Genomic DNA, 22,780 nt, shown 5'->3' with positions numbered 1-22,780 from the left:
AAAAATTTGTGGCCATTTTAGTGTATGCACCCTTTATTTTTTATTAGAAAAATGTGAAAAATGATTTTTTTCCTCAAATCCTCAGTGGGTTTGGTAGGCTGTCAATAAATGCATTCCAGGTACACCGAACACATGTTCTGACAACATCCACTGAAAAAATAACTCTTAAAACACATTTCTACATGATTTTGCATTAATTTAATGCCAAAAAATTTGGCGTTTTCTCACTTTTTTCCAATATTTTCATCTTTACTTCACTGGCAATCAACTATTCCCCCAAGTTATGACATCAGTCAATATGTCATTCTTTTCACCAAACAGTATACTCATTCCACAGAAAAAATCATAAAAATCCAACCAAAATCAATGGATCTGTGATGATTTCACTAATAGTTGATCAGCAGGCTCAGAACCTCAATAGAATTTTAGGCTGCTCTCAAAATTCTGTAAAACATGCTGGATATTTAACATCATGGCACACTTACGCACACACACACATGATCTTAGTAATTTGAATGAGTTTGTCTGGAACAACTAACCAACGGTAACCAATGGTTACCAACAGACTTCGAAGCTGCTCATCATTGTCTGTGGTAAGTGACAGTGACTTCAGTGAATACCGGTAGGTCTGCCCTAGCGTTTTGGGAAAAGAATGGTAATATGGATATTGTAATAGTAATTAACTGAAAGGACCACGCCAGTTTTCAAACAAGTATATTTCTGATGATTCCTCATCCCAAATGTATCCCTGTAGTAGCAGCATTCATTCTCTACTTAGCTAGCTTTAGCCGTTTTAGCTAATTTCTGTGGTTCCTTTAAACGACCATAACTCCTCACAGGAATGGGGTAGAGAATTACTTTTTTTTTTTAATGCTCAGAACAGTGTTAATTTCATTGACACTGTAATTTTCGTCATTATTTTCATCAACAACATTTTTTTGTCATTGACGAAACTGTCACTAAATTGTCCTCATAGTTGTCGTCATTTAAAGCTGTTTTTTATTTAGTTATCGTCTCGTTTTCGTCTGTGAAAACTTTTTATCTCACTGCAGTTAAATCTGTTTCTCTATTGCATGTTCAAGCTTTAAAAGTGATTCATATTAACAGGTTAATTAATAAATGTTTTCTCTGGGAGTATATAATGGGTTTGGAAATTTTTGAGAAATTCTAAATTAATGCATTACAATTTATCCAAACCCATTCAATTTTACATTTAGTCGACTAAAATCTTATTGTATTTCGTTGACTAAAACTAGACTAAAACTAAAACAATTCAGATGACTAAAATATAACTAAAACTAAAATGGCATTTTAGTCAAAAGACTATGACTAAAACTAAATAAAAATTTGTTTTGTCAAAATTAACACTGGATCAGAATCGTATGCTTTACGAGGGGTATGTGTCCTATATGTCCATTTTGCTTCGACCGGAAGTTGAGAAATTGCGAAAATTTCAATTGGACTTAAAGAAATAGATATGAGAATAAATGCTGCTTCAGGGATACGTTTGGAGTGAGGAATTATTAGAAATACACTTACAGTATATGAAGGCTGGTGTTGTCCTTGAAGTGTTTTTCATGTCAGACAGATAGTAAGCCACTAAGGATAACTAAAGGCTGCACTAAACGTTAATACTGAACAATACAAATGTTCTGTAAGATGTAAACACACTATATATTATGCATCCTTTTTTTGTATATAGTACTGTACAGTATATAGAGTGAGTGATTTGTCAAAAGCTAGTTAGCTAGTAGTGTCAAACATCTAGATTTCTTTCACCTGAATGCACAATATTTCCCATTTGCAGATTTTGTTCTGATCTTATTGGGTTTGCTGTGGAGGAAAAGTTAGCGAGAAGAGAAGGCAGCAGAGGATTGAAAAGTACAGTAAAGCCGGGCTCACACTGTGCGATTTTTAATAATCTTTTGCGATTGTTGCTTGTCACACTGTACGAACATGATCCCCATGTCAGACTGTAGGATCTCAGTTGTCTTAATGTCAGACTGTACGACAGTCAAGACATGATAAAAACGGACGTAGGCTACTCAAGAAGACTTGTCCGGAGTTTTACGTCATCAATACGTGACCCGCGTTCTCTCGCTATAATGGTATCTAGCAAACAACAGCAACGTGTAGCTTAGTTTTATTAATTACATGCCTTGATGTTAAAAAAAAAAAAAAAAACGAAAAAGACGACGTGTGTGGAGCAAGTCATGGCTGGGCAAAAGAGGACTTTATGGACTTCCAGTTCTACAGAGCGAGCTTAAGGTAATTTTGTTATTCGAGTTTAAACATCCTGCCCCTTAATAAATAAACTTTAAGTAAACTTTACTTTGTACATATATTGTTTTTACAAATAACGAAGTTTAAGTTTGAAGTTGTCGCGCTTATTGCGTCTTCAAGTTCAGTGTTCCTATTGGTTCTTGGTTTGACGGTCGTCGTAGGAGATGTCACACTGGAAGAGGAGAATAGTGGAGAGGAGTAGAAGAGGAGAAGAGTGGAGAGGAGAGGAGAGGAGAGGAGAGGAGAGGAGAGGAGAGGAGAGGAGAGGAGAGGAGAGGAGAGGAGAGGAGAGGAGAGGAGAGAATAGTGGAGAGAAGCGGAGAGGATTGGAGAGGAGAATAGAGAGTGAAGAGTACAGGAGTGGATTGAAAAAGAGAGAAGAGTGGAGAGGAGTGGATGGAATAGGAGAGAATAGGAGCTTAACACGCTCAAAACTGTGGAGATGATTGTGGACTTCAGGAGAAACCCCCCTGCTCTCCCCCCACTCACCATCATGAACAGCACTGTGACTGCAGTGGAGTCATTCCACTGCAGTCTTGAGGGAAGATGGTGGCACGATCGATCGCTGCGGCTGCTCCGGGTCCCAAAGACGGTGCTTTTATGTCGTTTAATGTTGTCTGTTCGTCTCCAAATAGTGTAAGTTTACCGCTAACTCTTAAGGAAATCACCCCAGAATTCATCTATGATCGCCAAAGTCTTCTGGATATCAGCAACGCATACGAGCATCAACTCTCGCCGGCGGCTACTGAGAAGCTACGAGGCCTTTGTTTACTGCTGGAGCCAGACCTCGAGACCGCGGCCTCGCCTACTGACGCTACCCGCACAAGGCAGTGTCGCAAGCGGTGTGAGAGAGGATGGAAGCGCGGTAAGCGCGGAGGTATACGAGCTAGGCTAAGAGCTAACCCCTCAAGACTGGCTCTTCCAACACTCATGCTCTCAAACGCTCGCTCTCTGGAAAACAAACTGGACTTAATTCAACTCAGTCGATCTACACAGCATGAGGCAATGGACTGTTGTGTGTGTGTTCTCACCGAAACATGGCTAAACGACAACATCCCGGACTCCGCCATTCAGCAGCACGGGCTAACCAACTTCCGAGCGGACAGAGATTCATCACTGTCTGGTAAGACCCGCGGAGGTGGCTTGTGTGTGTATATCAACAAAGACTGGTGTAACAATGCTGCGGTATTATCAAAACACTGTTCATCGCTGGTGGAGTTTATGGTTGTGAAGTGTCGACCGTTCTATCTGCCGCGGGAGTTCACGGCCATTGTTATCATTGCGGTTTACATCCCCCCGTGTGCAAACGCTAAGGACGCGCTTCGTGAACTGTATAGCACCATCAGTGAACAACAAACAAAAAACCCCGACGGCTTTTTCATCATAGCCGGTGACTTCAACCACGCAAACTTAAAGACAGTTTTGCCAAAGTTCTACCAACATGTGAACTTTGCAACAAGGGGAAACAACACACTGGACTTTGTTTACACAACAGTTAAGAACTCTTACAAGGCTGAACCCCGCCCCCACCTCGGGTACTCCGACCACATCACTGTTATGCTAATCCCAGCATATAGACCACTTCTCAAACTCACCAAACCGGTTGAAAAGCAGATCACAGTATGGCCAGACAATGCCACCTCAGCACTGCAGGACTGCTTCCAGGACACAGACTGGAACATGTTTAAAGAGGCAGCCACCTACAACAACCACACAGACCTGAATGAGTACACTGAAACTGTGACTGCTTACATCAAAAAGTGCACTGATGATGTGACAGTCACCAAGACCATCACCACACGTGCAAACCAGAAGCCATGGATGACAGCAGAGGTTCGTGGGCTGCTAAAGACCAGAGATGAAGCATTCAGATCAGGAGATAAAGCAGCCCTCAAAACAGCAAGAGCCAGTCTGTCCTGTGGCATCAAAAAAGCAAAACGGTCATATGCCCAAAAAATCAACAACCACTTCACAGACAGCACAGACACACGGAGCCTGTGGCAAGCCATTCAGACCATCACTGACTACAAGTCCCCGCCACAGGCCTGTGATGTTAGAATGCTGTTCATTGACTTCAGCTCGGCATTCAACACAATAATCCCACAACAGCTCATAAATAAGCTAAACCTGCTGGGCTTTAACAATTCCCTTTGTAACTGGATCCTATACTATATGTCCCCACATGTAGCGGAATGACAAAGCTCAACTTGACTTGAACTTGACTTGACTTCGGATTCCTGGGCACCACCATCTCTCAGGACCTGAAGTGGGATATTCACATTGACTCCATTGTCAGGAAGGCCCAGCAGAGGTTGTACTTTCTACGCCAGCTGAGGAAGTTCAACCTGGCACAGGACTTACTGAAACAGTTCTACTCCGCCATCATTGAATCCATCCTCTGCACCTCAATAACTGTCTGGTTCAGCTCAGCTACCAAATCTGACCTCAGAAGACTACTGAGGGTAGTCCGGACTGCTGAGCGAATCATTGGTACAACCCTCCTCACTCTCCAAGAACTGTACTCATCCAGAGTGAGCAAAAGGGCTGGTAAAATCACTCTGGACCCCTCACATCCAGCACACTCCCTCTTTGAACTGTTACCGTCTGGTCGACGCTACAGAGCTCTGAGCACCAGAACGACCAGACACAGGAACAGGAACAGGAACAGGAACAGTTTCTTCCCTCAGTCAATACATCTCATGAACACTCAATAAATAAACGTGGAACACACAACTAATTCATTATCCATTCACCACACTCACTTATTTTATTTATATTTTTCTCATTTCTAATTTGCACATACTTGACCTGTACATACATAGTTGCCTATATTATATATTATATGTTGTGTTTTTTCGTTTTGTTTTTTGGCTGCTTTTACATTGGTTATTGGCTATTTCTTGTTATTTTGTTTTTATTACCTGTGTCCTGTCCTGTTACTGTGTTTCTGTTGCACCGTGGAGCTTCTGTCACTACAACAAATTCCTTGTATGTGTAAACATACTTGGCCAATAAAGCTCATTCTCATTCTCATTTTCATATCTTTCTACCTGTTCATGCCATCACAGAAGTTCTGGCGGGGAAGTATGATGTTGCAGCTTCAGATCTTACATCCCTTCTCCTCAGCACCTACATACTTACCGGATGTGACACAGTGAGCTATCTGTACAGAAGAGGGAAAAGGCGGGCCTACACAACTGCTATTAAACACCTGACAGACCTTCTGCTGCTGTGCAGGTACGGTGACCCTGAGGAAAGCCTGGATGTTCAGGAAGAGGTTATAACAGCAGCACGGCAATACATGGTGTCACTCTATGACAGGAGTGACTTTGGTGGTACTCTAGATGCACTGCGAGCCCATCTCTTTGTGAGCATCAAAGGAGACATGTGTTGCCTTCCACCAACTGAAGATGCCTTCCAATTACACCTTCGCGGAGCCCTGCATCAGTTGGCTGTGTGTAAGCGGGCACACATGGTTCAGCCAACCTACCCAGCTGCCACTGATTTTGGGAGACAACTTGTCAATGGCAAATTGGTGGCAACCATGATGCTGAAAGAGGCAAAACCTTTTGAACTCAAACACAGCCAATACTGCCACTGCAAGAAAAGCATGTGTGCCCGAGGATGCTCCTGTGCAAGAGCCAATGTGAAGTGTGGCATTGCATGTCTCTGCACTGGGGACCCCAACAGATGTTCAAGGATTGAACTTGCGCTTGAAGACAGGGACACGTAAGCAGGCCGCGTGTGTGTGTGTGTATGCGTCTCCTCAGGTGGTGAGGGTGAAGGTCTGTCCCCAGAGCAGTATCTGCAGTGTACCACCCTCCTGATTATCCCACCTCACAGGGACCTGCACCTAGTTAATTAAGTCATGTTAAATTATTTTGTTCCGTTGAAGTTGTAATAGTTGTCATCTGAGTCAATAAAATAATGAAAGTCATTTTGCTGTATTAGATTTCTTGTGTGACACATTTCCATTGGGAGAACAGGGTTATGTTGAAATTAAAAAAATGCCTAGGCCATGATGCTTAATAATGTAGACATTAAAAACCATGTTAAATATCCAGCATGTCTTTCGGAATTTTGAGAGTAGCCTAAAATTCTATTGAGGTTCTGAGCCTGCTGATCAACTATTAGTGAAATCATCACAGATCCATTGATTTTGGTTGGATTTTTATGATTTTGTCTGTGGAATGAGTATACTGTTTGGTGAAAAGAATGACATATTGACTGATGTCATAACTTGGGGGAATAGTTGATTGCCAGTGAAGTAAAGATGAAAATATTGGAAAAAAGTGAGAAAACGCCAAATTTTTTGGCATTAAATTAATGCAAAATCATGTAGAAATGTGTTTTAAGAGTTATTTTTTCAGTGGATGTTGTCAGAACATGTGTTCGGTGTACCTGGAATGCATTTATTGACAGCCTACCAAACCCACTGAGGATTTGAGGAAAAAAATTTTTTTCACATTTTTCGAATAAAAAATAAAGGGTGCATACACTAAAATGGCCACAATTTTTTTTCGCAATATTTCCGGCAGAGCAGACCCTCCAATTATTGGTTCTTAGGGTCAAAGTTAACAGAAAAAACACAAATAAAAAGTATGACAGACCATGTCAGGTTCAACCCATTTTATTGAGCTTTTGAGACTTTGGCTCCCCGACTAACAATAGTGTAATAAAATATTTATCTGCTTTAGTTTTGCATGCATTATTGTATAATGTTCGGTATTTGCGTTTGGACCATAGACTGTAAAAAAAAAAAAAAAAAAAAGAGAGAGGAAGAAGAAGAATTTTTACATAAAAAATGACGCTTCGTTACGTGATGACGTAACCAAAACTTTTTGAACCGGTTCATTGAAGTGATTTGTTTGAAAGAGCCGATTCGCGGACTGAATCGGACTTCCTTTCACTATCTCGCTGTAACGCTCCTCCCTACGCGTGACGGTATTGGAGTCATGTGCGGATTTGGACCTCCGGACCACCGTAGCGGCTGTCATAACCGGAAGTTTACGTTTTTGAGTCTCGCAGGGTGACAGCTCAACGCAAGACTGCATAGGATACTTAAAGTATTTATTTTATCAGACGTACCGACATTTATGCGCATTGTATTAATGCAACATTTGAATAATGGCCGCGGAGTTTTTAGTGATGTTGTACGAGTATTCTCCTCTCTTTTATATTACTGTCATATCTGTGTGTTTCATTATCACTGTGGCTGTTGTGTTGGGCTGGTAAGTATATTTATCAAATAAACTATCGTTGTAGTCCATTATTAGATGGTTGGACTTCTTTAAGGTGTGATATTTTTGGGGTTTAGTATGGCATCTCTGTTAGTTATCTAGTTCCCTCTTAAAAACAGAAGTTGGTGGTTACATCCTCAATCTTTGTCTAACTAACTTTGGCCTCGTCTGTCAAGGTTTGGATTTGATGTCCCGGTGATTTTACGCAGTTCAGATGAGACTGAATCTTTAACACCTGTCCCTGAGAGGAAGATGGTGCAGGTGACCAATTCCTTTGCTTTGGAGATGGAGTCTACGGCTGGTACAGTAACTGGTGAGGAATTATCAGTAATAAAGCTGAATCAATGTGAAATGAGTAAAATGTGGTCAGTATGTGTGTGTGTTTTCTCGTTATGTCAGAGGGTGTGAGTTTGCGGCCGTATTGTCTTGAAGACTGCGTCCTCAGCTGTTTCTGGGGCTGTGGGGTCCCGGCTCTCCAGGGGGCCCTTCAGAGTCACCAGCACGGGCTCCTGCTCCGTACACCAGAACTGTTTCAAGAGGCTCTGGGCTTAAACTACCTTCACCACCAAAGCTTCAAGTATCCTCTTAATTTGTCTTAGAAATAGCTCTGTAATAACATTTCAGGGGAAAATGAGGGAAACTCTGCCACTTTTGACTTAAATTGTCCTTGAAGTAAAGAAAAAATGATGGAAGTAATTAGAGGTAAACTATATCATGTCATCATGATGATTGTATAAAAATTATATAATATACATAAGTAAAAACAAAATGCATGGTCAACATGATGATTGTGTTATGTAGCTAATTTATTCTTGGAATGGCAACACTAGATTGATTAATATAATTCAGTTAGAAATATAAATATTTTATTATTATAGAATATATAAACATTTAGTAAGATTATACATTTCTTTACTATATACACTCTCCTAAAGGATTATTAGGAACACCATACTAATACTGTGTTTGACCCCCTTTCGCCTTCAGAACTGCCTTAATTCTACGTGGCATTGATTCAACAAGGTGCTGAAAGCATTCTTTAGAAATGTTGGCCCATATTGATAGGATAGCATCTTGCAGTTGATGGAGATTTGTGGGATGCACATCCAGGGCACGAAGCTCCCGTCCCACCACATCCCAAAGATGCTCTATTGGGTTGAGATCTGGTGACTGTGGGGGCCATTTTAGTACAGTGAACTCATTGTCATGTTCAAGAAACCAATTTGAAATGATTCGAGCTTTGTGACATGGTGCATTATCCTGCTGGAAGTAGCCATCAGAGGATGGGTACATGGTGGTCATAAAGGGATGGACATGGTCAGAAACAATGCTCAGGTAGGCCGTGGCATTTAAACGATGCCCAATTGGCACTAAGGGGCCTAAAGTGTGCCAAGAAAACATCCCCCACACCATTACACCACCACCACCAGCCTGCACAGTGGTAACAAGGCATGATGGATCCATGTTCTCATTCTGTTTACGCCAAATTCTGACTCTACCATCTGAATGTCTCAACAGAAATCGAGACTCATCAGACCAGGCAACATTTTTCCAGTCTTCAACCGTCCAATTTTGGTGAGCTCGTGCAAATTGTAGCCTCTTTTTCCTATTTGTAGTGGAGATGAGTGGTACCCGGCGGGGTCTTCTGCTGTTGTAGCCCATCCGCCTCAAGGTTGTGCGTGTTGTGGCTTCACAAATGCTTTGCTGCATACCTCGGTTGTAACGAGTGGTTATTTCAGTCAAAGTTGCTCTTCTATCAGCTTGAATCAGTCGGCCCATTCTCCTCTGACCTCTAGCATCAACAAGGCATTTTCGCCCACAGGACTGCCGCATACTGGATGCTTTTCCCTTTTCACACCATTCTTTGTAAACCCTAGAAATGGTTGTGCGTGAAAATCCCAGTAACTGAGCAGATTGTGAAATACTCAGACCGGCCCGTCTGGCACCAAAAACCATGCCACGCTCAAAATTGCTTAAATCACCTTTCTTTCCCATTCTGACATTCAGTTTGGAGTTCAGGAGATTGTCTTGACCAGGACCACCCCCCCTAAATGCATTGAAGCAACTGCCATGTGATTGGTTGATTAGATAATTGCATTAATGAGAAATTGAACAGGTGTTCCTAATAATCCTTTAGGTGAGTGTATATATAGTGCTGTCAAGTGATTAATCGCATCCAAAAATATTTGTTTACATAAGTGTGTGTGCTATGTATATTTATTATGTTTATATAAATACACACACATGTATTTATATATTTAAGAAAAATACATTTATATTAAATTTATACTAAATTACATTTATATATTAAATATATTTTCAAAATATATGCTGTATGTGTGTGTATTTATATACATATTAAATATACACACATATATTATGTAAACAAATACTTTTGTTTTGGATGCTATCAATCACAATTAATATATATATATATATATATATATATATATATATATATATACACACACACACACAAATCTAATTTGCAAGCACATTCACATTGCTAACATTTTTATAAACCAGCCAGGAATGCGTGTAATATTCAGAAATTGCAAATACGGCAGGACAGTTCTCTGTATATGACTTCCTAAATATGTTGATAAAATGCATTTTACATGTCTCTCACTCTCTCCTATGTGACAAATAAAACATTTTTAAATTAATATAATGGAACACAATTGCATGCTTTGTCCTTGACATATCATTAGTATACATAAAGAAGAAAAAGAAGAATACTTCACTCAGATGCCTCCAGATCTCAGAGTAACAGATTTTGGGTTGCTCCCCCGGGATCGATACCCCTTGGTGGCTGTGCTTACACTGGCCAATCCGGAAACCAGAGACAACTACAATATTGTAAGCAAGCAAGCAGTCTTTTCTTCATCATTTGCTTGATGGGACAAGATGAAGTCCATTATTCTGTTGTCTTTCTAGGTGGCCAGTGTGACAGTGCTGCACGTTCCTGATGACAAATACAGACTCTCTGCGAGAATCTTGTCTCAGTATCTCCTCACGGCCCAAGGGAATTTGTACGATCTGAAGGTATGAAAACGTGTTCGCAACATTGTCATTTTCTACTGTTCTGGATCAGTTTTTGTATGCTCATTTTGATCACACTTAACCTTCATCACCTAGTGTCCCTAAAGCAAAATGGGACAGTGTTTAATTATATACCGTTAATTAAGCGGGATTGTGTGCTTAAAACTACTTTTTTTTTTTTTTCCCACAGCCTCTCTTCATGTCAGCAGACAACAGCAACCTGTCTGGAACCACAGAGCCTTCGACTAGCACGCAAGGGGCGGAGCCACAGCCCGAAAGGCCAGGTGAGAAGGGGGAGGAGTCTGATTCAGAAGGGGATTGGCCTGATGATACCCAAGGCAGGGACTGTGTGGTGTGTCAGAATGCACCGATAAACAGAGTGCTGTTGCCGTGCAGACATGCATGCGTATGCAACGGCTGCGTATGCCACTTCCAGCACTGTCCGATCTGCCGGGCGTTTGTCCTTGAATCTTTTGCTCTGGCTAACCGACCAGCTTGTGATGAGGAAGAGGACTTCTTATCAGAAGACTAAACCTGTGTAAACCAAGTATTAAAAGCAAGCCTTTGCTGGAAAGGCTAAACTCAAAAAGGAAACGTAGCATCTTCAAGATAAAGAGATGCAGGCAGCTGACCTTTAAACCCAAGTATGAACTCTTCCAGAATTATGTCAGTTTTAAGCTTTTGAAGTTGTGTGTGCTTGTAAGATATTTAATATAGAGATTTTAAGTTGAATAGAATATTTATTTCAATATATTGGTTACACTAACAAATACACATTTCAGAGTTTTTCTTCCCACCAAATGATTTTGAGAGATACAGCAATACTGTGGTAGTTTATTTTATTTATTTATTTAATCATTGACTTTAATAATGTGGAAAAGCAGGCCAGGCACACACCGTTTATATAACTGATCACACAGATTTCTAAAGAGCTGTATCATCATACAAGTCTACACTTGGCCAACGGGTAAATATTATTTTTATCAAATTGGGGTAAACATTAACTGAACAGCTGAAGTCACTTGATGGTAGTAATGGAAATGGAACATCAGAATGCTTTCAAATGTTGACAAGAAAAACTATTGCAGTAACTAAAAAAAAAAAAAGTGTTGTGTCCATGGACAGTATACTGTTTACTGACCGAAACCCACTCACATTTATACTTTGCACAAAAAAAAAAAAAAAAAAGTGGTTTTATACAGGCTTGTAGTCCAGTTTGGACTCCAGCTTCTTAGAGTCTGCCACCTTCCTCACAGCTTTCATGAAATCCTCCTGAGTCACGTACTCATGGTCGGCACGAATGGCAAACATACCTGTTGAACAAAAAGAAGAAGAGGTCATACAGTGGGAATTCTAGAGGCTCAAAGGTTCAACAAGGTTTGGCTGGTTAGTGTCATGCTATTAGACCCAAAACATTTCCAATAACAGCTATTTAAAAAAAAACTAAGTTGTAAAAACTGACAAAATGTTTAATTATATTTAGGGCTGCAACAACTAATTGATAAAGTAGATAAATCAATGAACACGATTACTAAATTAGATGAATCGCATGTGTGCATGAAAAAACATCCGACAGTCACTTCATGTTGCAGAGAAAGTGCACGACCCAAGTTGAACATAGGCTTCATATTCAGTGCTTCAAACTACTAAGAATCTAAGAACGTTTGAACTGTCTGGGTGCATATCTAACATTTGACAGTTTATGTGTAAATGTTAGAAAGTTACACGAGTGAGTCTCCATTAAACTTAACAGAAGGAGCACCAAATATACAGATCGCAATAGAAAGTGAACACTACAATTCTGACCTTGTGTTTAAAATGCTACATGAAACAACTAATTGTATTTTAATGAGTGCAGTAACTGTAAAGGGACTGTTGTAATGGTGTATAAATGTAATATAAATACAATGTTCGGATGAGTGACTGTGTTCAGTCTGTGCTTTTGTTGTTCTTTATTGGGCAAATTTTACAATGTCCATGTTTTTTTACAATTATATTGCACGTGAAGTTTATTCAACATAAATACATATACTATAGTAGTTTTCATAGCCTTTACACATTTTACTGGGCGGGCAACATTGGACAGGATGCAGAATAATGTTTTAAAATAAAATACTGAAAATAAATTTGGACTTTTTATCTGATTAAATCAAAGGCAATATAAAGATTAATCGATTATCAAAAGTTGCAGCCCTAATTATATTAGCATGGTGCATAATTGATAGTTTTTAAATCAACAGTTATGAACTATTCCTTTAATGCTTTATTAGGACTCCTTGATTTGCACATTGCATATGACATTTCTTACCAGCTTCAGTGCACACATTCCTCAAATCAGCTCCATTGAAACCATCTGAAAGCTTGACAATAGCTTCATAATCTGGAGATAGAAGTAAATGTGATGAGAGAGGAAAAGGGGGGAAAAAAAGTGTCACAGCTGTAAAAAACCAAACCAGAAAGACAGAAGCGCACCTATCTCTCCATGCTTGGTGATGGGTCCAGAGTGGATCTTCAGGATGTCCAGTCGAGCCTGTTCATTGGGCAACTCAATGTCTGTACGTTGGGAAAAAGAAAAATTAGCTCAAGTTTTATCACAGTCACTGAATGATAGTGAAAGAGACAAACTTACGGATCTTTCTGTCCAGTCGGCCAGGACGCAGCAGGGCAGGGTCTAAAGTGTCTGGCCGGTTGGTGGCCATGATCATCTTGACTCTATGCAGAGTGTCAAATCCATCCATCTGATTCAACAGCTGACAGACAGACAGAAATATTTGCTCCAATTAGTGCTTGTTTTTGCTTGTACATTGATATATAGCAAGATTTAAATTCAAATAATTAAGCATAAATTAAGAAAAAGTGTATTCATTTTGTTAAGCTTAATTTCATAAGCTTCATTCACAAGGTAAGTTACAAACCACCTCCATACCTCCATCAGTGTCCTCTGGATCTCTCTATCTGCAGATGTTCCTTCAGAAAACCGACGTCCACCTTCAAAGAGAAAGTATGTGTTAAACCAATTAAGAACAACTGAATTTCCTTTATGCATTATAAGAATGACTTGGACTGCAGTGTGCAGAAGAGCATTACCAATAGCATCGATCTCATCCATGAAGATAATGCAGGGCTGATGGTCTCTGGCGTAGTTGAACATCTCTCTGATGAGTCTGGCACTCTCACCAATGTACTTGTCAACAATGGAGCTGGACACCACCTGATAAACGACATGTTTTATTCAACACTATGACCTTGCAGCATAACAGTTGTCCTGTGTCAGTGTGACCCGAGCCAAACTGTTTATAGCATCCAAATCAACATACCTTCAGGAAATTGCAGTCCAGCTGACTGGCCACAGCTCTGGCAAGAAGGGTCTTTCCAGTGCCTTTAAAAATTAAGCACTTTGTGTGAAAACATACCATTTCACATACATATCAGTAATTAACTGAAGTAACTGCCCAACGAAGCATAATAGAGTGACTGACCTGGAGGCCCGTACAGCAGGCAGCCCTTGGGAGGAATAATGCCCACCCTCTGGAACAGCTCAGGATTGGTCAGAGGCAGCTCGATTACCTACAAGACACAATCATTCGTTCATAATCAAGACATGTCAATGAGTTCAATAAATTACCGTAGGTGACTGAGTCATCGGATATGTATCAGATTTCTAAGCAGATATATGAAAATGATCGAAATCGAAGAAAAAATGAAGTGATTTGACGTGTTCTATCTATTTAAACACACGTAACGAGCACATTTGTGCACAATATCAGCAAAAAAATAAAAAAAATAGCTTGGCAATATAAAGACTTCAAATGTTTGGGATCAGTAAGGGGTTTTTTTCTTTCTTTTTATTAAAGAAATTAAAACTTGTTCTGCAAAGACACTGAATTTATCAAATCTGACAGTAAAGCCTTCCATATATATATATATAAAAAAAAAAAATTCTCCACGTAATTGCTGTTCTTTTGAACTTCTATTCCTCAAAGAATATGTATTCAAAATATCATGCATCACAATGTAATTAGAAACATTAGCACAACTTTTTCAACCTTAATAATAAATTATTCTTGAGCACCAAATCAGCATATTACAATGATTTCTAAAGAATCATGTGACCCTGAATACTGGATGCTGAACATTCAGCTTTGCATCACATAAATTAATTACATTTACAGTGTATTAAAATAGACAGTCATTTTAAATTATAATAATACTTAACAATATTAAATTTTTTCCTGTATTTTAATCAAATAAATGCATTGTTGGTGAGCATAAGATTTTTTTTTTACCAAAAAACCTTAATTATTCCAAACTTTTGAACAACAGTGTATTTCATCAGCTGATAATGACATTATGCTATAGTCTTTCTGACCTCTCTCAGCTCACGGATCTGCTCCGACAATCCACCGATCTCCGAGTAAGAAACGCTGCCAGGATCTTCATGAGACATGTTGTACACTAGAGGATCCACTTCACGAGGCAAATACCTTAAATAGAAAAAAACATACTAAATATTAAAGGCAATTTCAGATGCACAAACTTACCTATGCGCATCTATAAGCACAAGCAGAGCTACACATTCTTGAAGAGATTGAACGTCTTACCTCATGATCGTGAGCGTTGTCATGTCCAGAGCCACTCTAGTGCCTGGTTTAAGCTTGGTCTTATCCAGCTGAAACAACAATACAAGGTCAAGTAATGGCAGTCACACAAAAATATGAATTAGAAAATACAATCAATATGCTCACCTGTCTGCGACATCCAACTACATAACGTGGGCCATTAGTTGCTTTGACAATAACTATAAAAGTAGTAGTAGTTTAGGAACAGAGCAGCATTAGACAAGACTAGACTATCAAATACACCAGAATAAAGTTGATCTGGACTTACATTTCTCCTCTGTCAGTTGTTTCAGCACCTCACCGACAATCTAAAACAACAACGAATCGATCAGACCACAAGAAATACAGAGATCCAGCTCATTTATAGCAGATTAATACAACTGAGATCTTACCTGTCCCACACTCTGTAAAGCTTTCAGATCATTCTCAGACTTCTCATACTGTTTAGTGAGCTCCTTCAGCTGCTCTCTCACTGCAACAGAGGACAATATGAAGCGATAAAGAGTTACAAACGTGGTGACAGTTTCCTCTGCTTCATGTATCAGAGATGCTAAAGGTTCATTGTGAGTGTTTCCTCACGGAGAATAACTAAGAAATGACTATTTTTAATTGTATATATGTTATAAAATACAGCTAGAACACTTAAAAGCATGCTGCGTGCCTTTATTTAACAGGTCCGTAGTAAACATTTGCTGTTACCTTTAGCGGCTAATTGATTTCAGCACTGCATGACAAAGCGACTTACAGCACAGACCGCCGAAATCAAGCAAACAGCAGCCGGAGAAACTGCTCAATATCAGCCTGACGTGCATAGACATTCATAACACTTACACTCTTTGAGGCGTCCGTCAATCTCTTTATGCTCCAGTAATTTCTTTCTGTAGTCTTGTAAACCTTTCTCCCTGTTATCCGCCATGTTCACGACCGCTTCACTCGTCTCGCGCTTCTTCGAGGTGTTTAATGATAGAGACTGGCACCTGACGGCGCGCTACCGCCACCTACAGGACGAGCAAAATCGTCTTTTTAAAAATACTTTTCTTTTTATAATAAACAGCACACATGCCCTTTTATTCATTCTTTTGCGCTGTGAATTGTTGTGCTACGTATTACTTTTAACTATAAAATAAAATACTAATTATAATACTCAAAAATAGGCCTACTAATGTTTAATTGCAAATACACTGTACAAAAACTTCAAATTTTAAGGCAACCAGCTTCAGCAATTTTTTTTTTTTTTTTTTTACAGTGTAGCCTACTATGTTTAAATCTATTTAATAATGCTTTAACATTGTACGCTTGTGGTTATTCAGTTTATTGTTGTGATAAATCTAAAACTGATCAATCAAATCAATCAAATGTTATGAGAAAATATTTGAAAAGAAAGAGAACCTTTCACTTTTTATGGTTTTATTGGACTTTTTCTGTCACATGCAATTCTTAAAGTAAAACCCATCTATAAAAGAACATTTTTTTTTTCCTTTAACATCTTACAGAAATGTTATTAATTATATAAGTAATTATTCTTCACAAATCACAACATGAATGACATTTGACTAGACTGGAGCATAACTCATATAATCTGTGGTATAATTTCTCTGATCGATTTATTGCTCACTAACAAAGCTTGATATTTATTTACATTTAGTTATTTCATAGATGCTTTTATTCAAAGTTTCAGTTAGCCTATACAGTATTAATTTTTAAATAATAAATAAATGTAAAAGAAAAGAATAGATGAGGCTAGTGTTATGTAATGTTAGTGTAATATAGGCCTATATATATATATATATATACTGCAACAAAAAAAAATGTATAATGTATAATGTACTGGCAACCAGGAAACCATTTCCTTCAACTTTAAAACGTAAATTTCTGTAGATTTACATTCTTTGGAACACAAATGAAGAGTATGTTTACTGAAATCTGTGCTTTCTGTCCCTCCATTGACAGCCTATGCAACTACCATTTCAAGGTCCAATAAGGTTTAGCTGTCAGATTTCATTAAAAGGGATCTTCATTAGTGTTGAAAAATGAACAGTCTCACAGGACTGGAACGGGATTTTTCATATAATACCCTCTATGCTAAATGATCTGCATCTACAATTATGCAAAAATAGTTTCTTGTACAGCATTTGAACAAAGATTCATGCACTCATGCCTGACATTTCAATGTGAAACTAGGAGAACTATACAATCTGAATTAAGAGCAGGGCTCCAAGTGTTTGTGCGCTTTCAGTATCTCTTGTCATGTGCCAGTTTGAGGAAACTACTTTTCATGTTCAGTCCAAGTTCCATGTTGAGATTTGAAAAAATTGTACATGGATACTTGAAGTTGTTCGTACATGAGTCTTGGAAGCGTAGGTTCCCTTCATCTGAACCTTTGACCCTCGTTCAGGATTTCTTCACAGGAAGACTGGAAATGACAAGAAATGAATGTGAAGTATAGAGTAACACGCAGAACAGGTTGAGATTGAATTTTCAACTGCTATTCCAAATACTTTCCAGTTCAAACATTGTCTATAAAATGCTAAACTAACATTTCCAGTGGTCTCCAATGGCATCTGTCAATGTGTCAACAATGTTTTACAATATACTTAAAGGGATAGTTCACCCAAAAAATGTAAACTCTGTCATTAATTACTCACCCTCATATCCTTCCAAACCCGTAAGACCTTTGTTCATCTTCAGAACACAAATTAAGATATTTCTGATGAAATCCGAATTTATTTTATTTATTTGTTTGCTTGTTTGTTCAAAAACAACAACAAAAGCACACACAAAAAAAATAGTTTTTAGCACCTTGCATTCTTTCACTTGTAGTCATGGAGCATAGTCATGAATGGAAATTGTGAAACACCTGACCAACCGGTTATGGAAAACATCATAAACAGTGGCTTTAAAGAGATGCTACACAAGCATTTGAACACTTAAGCCACAATCACATTTATAGATGTCTGCATTAAAAATCAAGGCACATTTATTCCACAGAAATATCAAAACACTTCACAAAATACAGTAGGCTTCAAATATAAGCCAATGACTGATTTTATAAATCCACTAAAAATCACTTTGACAATAGTTGGTTAAAAATAACCTAGGTCTAATATAATTAGTTATTTTCTAAGATTTATGACACATGGGCACTCAATCAGAATTGACTTGAACTGACTAATATTCTCATTTACTCGCACGCAAGTTGTTCCAAACCTGTATGAATTTATTTCTTCTGTTGAACACAAAAGAAAGATATTTTGAAGAATATTAATAACTAAACAGTTGTCGGTAGCATTAACTTACAATTTATTTATTATTTTCAGTCTTCTTGTTTAGTGTTTAATACAGTCTCCAGGCACACAATGTTCTGAACACCAATATTTTAACGATTCAGAAACAATGAATTACTGTCTGGTGAATTGACATTTCAGTATTTCAGACATAAAGGTTAAGATCGGGATTATTTTATTTTTTTTGGTAGTGTTGCAAAACACCTTGAGTGTATTGGAGTGTAAATTAACTACACATGTAATACATGTTATTGCCTATATATGAACAATTTTAATTTCTGAATGGAAACTCATTTTAAAGAGAGAAAGAATAAAGAAGGAAAGAAAGTGAAAGGGAAAGGGAAAATTATATGAATTAAAAATATGCAGTGATTATTTTGTTCAAAGTGCTGTATGTCATGATAAGAATTAAAGAATTGAAGACATTTGTAGAAAAAAACATTTGTAAAAACTTATTTAACCCTCTGGTTGTGTTCGGACTCCGGTCACGCCTTTTGTGTTACCGGTCAAAAATGACCGGACTCCAAACAATTGCTTATAAATCTGTCATTATGCTATATTATCACTAAATATTGGATTCAATCTTTTTGTCAACTTGTTTTCTTTCATTTAGGACTGGTTTTGTGTTTCTATTTGCTTCGGTTTAATCGTAGGCCTCATTTATCCGAGAGTAGGTACCTCATTTTTTGAGTGAAAAAAGCATTTTTTATGAATAATTTTCACAATATTAAACAAAAAATTATAAAATTTTGCACTGTTTCTCACACTAGTGTACTTTAATGTTTAATCAGGAAGTTTGCTTTTAAATGCTTTTATTTTGTACAAAATTGCAAAAAGTCACACTCGTGGTGTTCCCGGTCAAAAATGACCGGACTCCAAACAACTGCTTATAAATCTGCCATTATGCTATATTATCACCAAATATTGGATTCAATCTTTTTGTCAACTTGTTTTCTTTCATTTAGGACTGGTTTTGTGTTTCTATTTGCATCTGATTAATCGTAGGCCTCATTTATCTGAAAGTAGGTACCTCATTTTTTGAGTGAGAAAATTATTTTTTATGAATAATTTTCACAATATGAGAGAAAAAATTATGAAAATTTGCACTGTTTTTCACACTAGTGTGCTTTAATGTTTAATCAGGAAGTTTGCTTTTAAATGCTTTTATTTTGTACAAAATTGCAAAAAGTCACACTCGTGGTGTTCCCGGTCAAAAATGACCGGACTCCAAACAACTGCTTATAAATCTGTCAATATGCTATATTATCACCAAATATTGGATTCAATCTTTTTGTCAACTTGTTTTCTTTCATTTAGGACTGGTTTTGTGTTTCTATTTGCTTCTGATTAATCGTAGGCCTCATTTATCCGAGAGTAGGTACCTCATTTTTTGAGTGAAAAAAACATTTTTTAGGAATAATTTTCACAATATTAAACAAAAAATTATAAAAATTTGCACTGTTTCTCACACTAGTGTACTTTAATGTTTAATCAGGAAGTTTGCTTTTAAATGCTTTTATTTTGTACAAAATTGCAAAAAGTCACACTCGTGGTGTTCCCGGTCAAAAATGACCGGACTCCGAACAACTGCTTATAAATCTGTCAATATGCTATATTATCACCAAATATTGGATTCAATCTTTTTGTCAACTTGTTTTCTTTCATTTAGGACTGGTTTTGTGTTTCTATTTGCTTCGGTTTAATCGTAGGCCTCATTTATCCGAGAGTAGGTACCTCATTTTTTGAGTGAAAAAAACATTTTTTAGGAATAATTTTCACAATATTAAACAAAAAATTATAAAAATTTGCACTGTTTCTCACACTAGTGTACTTTAATGTTTAATCAGGAAGTTTGCTTTTAAATGCTTTTATTTTGTACAAAATTGCAAAAAGTCACACTCGTGGTGTTCCCGGTCAAAAATGACCGGACTCCAAACAACTGCTTATAAATCTGTCAATATGCTATATTATCACCAAATATTGGATTCAATCTTTTTGTCAACTTGTTTTCTTTCATTTAGGACTGGTTTTGTGTTTCTATTTGCTTCGGTTTAATCGTAGGCCTCATTTATCCGAGAGTAGGTACCTCATTTTTTGAGTGAAAAAAACATTTTTTAGGAATAATTTTCACAATATTAAACAAAAAATTATAAAAATTTGCACTGTTTCTCACACTAGTGTACTTTAATGTTTAATCAGGAAGTTTGCTTTTAAATGCTTTTATTTTGTACAAAATTGCAAAAAGTCACACTCGTGGTGTTCCCGGTCAAAAATGACCGGACTCCGAACAACTGCTTATAAATCTGTCAATATGCTATATTATCACCAAATATTGGATTCAATATTTTTGTCAACTTGTTTTCTTTCATTTAGGACTGGTTTTGTGTTTCTATTTGCATCCGATTAATCGTAGGCCTCATTTATCTGAAAGTAGGTACCTCATTTTTTGAGTGAAAAAATAATTTTTTATGAATAATTTTCACAATATGGGAGAAAAAATTATGAAAATTTGCACTGTTTCTCACACTAGTGTGCTTTAATGTTTAATCAGGAAGTTTGCTTTTAAATGCTTTTATTTTGTACAAAATTGCACAAAGTAACACTTGTCAAAAAGGGCCAGCCATTGAAAGTGAATGGGGAAGAATGAAAGAAACAACTAGTGTTCAGGAGCTTGTTGTGCTTGCAAACATAAATGCCTTGGACCAGTGCGTGCATGTATACTCACGCTATCACACACACACACACACACATCTATGCATACAAACTATTGTATTACACCTATTTCATCCTACCCTGAACTGTATGCAATATGCTTTTATGAATCTCATATTATAACTCTCTCTCTCACACAGACACACACAATGCACACAAATGCTTAAACTGCCTTGTCTTTGGCCTGCATTGACTTCCAAATAATCTTTTTTTTTTTCATCCTTCGACCAGAACGTTACATCAACTTCAGCTGGGTCCTCAAGATCAGAAGATTGCTTCTTTTCAGTTGTTGCAAGGTTTTCAGCTTGTCCAGTGATATTTTTATCTTCCAATATATCTTGCAATGCATCGTCACTGTAAAATTCTTCTTCAGTTGTCTCTTCCTCGTGTAAATGACAAGCAAGGCACTGTGAGGCATTTGTATGCCCTAGCATTTAATTGTAAACTTTCGTTTACTCTAAGAGAACACGAACGCCTCTAAACATATTGTCATAATGTTTTGTCTAGTACGGAGCCGCTTAGAGCTCATGGTGGTGGAAAGATTTCGGGGTGGGTGAAAAAAAATCGGGGTGGGAGGAAAAAATATTTTTCAAATCTTTTGCGTTCCCTCGCAAAACTTTGCATTCTCTCGCAAAGATGTCTTTGCGTACATATTTGCAAGAGAACGCAAAGTTTTGCGAGAGAAAGCAAACATCTTTGCGAGAGAACGCAAACATCTTTGCGAGAGAACACAAAGTTTTGCGAGAGAACACAAAGTTTTGCGAGAGAACACAAAGTTTTGCGAGAGAAAGCAAACATCTTTGCGAGAGAACGCAAACATCTTTGCGAGAGAACGCAAACACTTTTGCGAGAGAACGCAAACATCTTTGCGAGAGAACGCAAACATCTTTGCGAGAGAACACAAAGTTTTGCGAGAGAACACAAAGTTTTGCGAGAGAACGCAAACATCTTTGCGAGAGAACACAAAGTTTTGCGAGAGAACACAAAGTTTTGCGAGAGAACACAAAGTTTTGCGAGAGAACGCAAACATCTTTGCGAGAGAACACAAAGTTTTGCGAGAGAACACAAAGTTTTGCGAGAGAACGCAAACATCTTTGCGAGAGAACGCAAACATCTTTGCGAGAGAACGCAAAGTTTTGCGAGAGAACGCACACATCTTTGCGAGAGAACGCAAAGTTTTGCGAGAGAACGCACACATCTTTGCGAGAGAACGCAAACATCTTTGCGAGAGAACGCAAAGTTTTGCGAGAGAACGCAAAGTTTTGCGAGAGAACGCAAACATCTTTGCGAGAGAACGCAAAGTTTTGCGAGAGAACGCACACATCTTTGCGAGAGAACGCAAAAGATTTGAAAAATATTTTTTCCTCCCAACCCAAATTTTTTTCACCCACCCCGAAATCTTTCCACCACCATGAGCTCTAAGGGGCTCCGTAGTCTAGAATATGTGGTGAAAGAAAAGATTATTTTTGAGGTCAATGCAGGCTAAAGACAAGGCAGTCTGAGCATGTGTGTGTGTGTGTGTGTGAGAGAGAGAGAGAGAGATCCTTTTTTATTCATAAAAGGATATTGCATGCAGTTCAGGGTAGGATGAAATAGGTGT

The 22,780-nt window shown here is 38.0% G+C and overlaps 2 protein-coding genes across 4 annotated transcripts; one reads left to right on the top strand and one right to left on the bottom strand.

Moving 5' to 3' along the window:
- Nucleotides 1-580: 580 nt before the first annotated feature.
- LOC306880629 (cell growth regulator with RING finger domain protein 1-like) lies at nucleotides 581-11,735 on the top strand. 3 transcript variants are annotated; one of them, XM_079434269.1, is made up of 7 exons: nucleotides 581-622; nucleotides 1,808-1,881; nucleotides 7,700-7,836; nucleotides 7,923-8,100; nucleotides 10,235-10,382; nucleotides 10,461-10,568; nucleotides 10,756-11,735. In XM_079434269.1, the coding sequence occupies exons 3-7, from the start codon at nucleotides 7,776-7,778 to the stop codon at nucleotides 11,095-11,097; spliced, it is 837 nt and encodes a 278-aa protein (XP_079290395.1). In that variant the 5' UTR covers nucleotides 581-622; nucleotides 1,808-1,881; nucleotides 7,700-7,775; the 3' UTR covers nucleotides 11,098-11,735. The 3 variants fall into 3 exon arrangements, with proteins under 3 accessions (XP_079290395.1, XP_079290394.1, XP_079290393.1); XM_079434268.1 differs by having other exon boundaries at nucleotides 1,808-2,268; XM_079434267.1 differs by lacking the exons at nucleotides 581-622; nucleotides 1,808-1,881 and adding an exon at nucleotides 7,259-7,514.
- LOC306880628 (26S proteasome regulatory subunit 10B) lies at nucleotides 10,749-16,150 on the bottom strand. The gene is made up of 14 exons (XM_079434266.1): nucleotides 16,016-16,150; nucleotides 15,577-15,656; nucleotides 15,453-15,492; nucleotides 15,311-15,363; nucleotides 15,167-15,234; nucleotides 14,935-15,049; nucleotides 14,045-14,132; nucleotides 13,883-13,944; nucleotides 13,653-13,776; nucleotides 13,492-13,553; nucleotides 13,195-13,315; nucleotides 13,038-13,118; nucleotides 12,874-12,945; nucleotides 10,749-11,878 (listed from the first exon to the last, which is right to left on the bottom strand). The coding sequence occupies exons 1-14, from the start codon at nucleotides 16,098-16,100 to the stop codon at nucleotides 11,760-11,762; spliced, it is 1,170 nt and encodes a 389-aa protein (XP_079290392.1). The 5' UTR covers nucleotides 16,101-16,150; the 3' UTR covers nucleotides 10,749-11,759.
- Nucleotides 16,151-22,780: the final 6,630 nt, after the last annotated feature.

Source organism: Barbus barbus (genome assembly GCF_936440315.1).
Source record: "Barbus barbus genome assembly, chromosome: 14".
NCBI lineage: Eukaryota > Metazoa > Chordata > Actinopteri > Cypriniformes > Cyprinidae > Barbus > Barbus barbus.
This window is presented reverse-complemented; position numbering and strand designations above follow the sequence as displayed.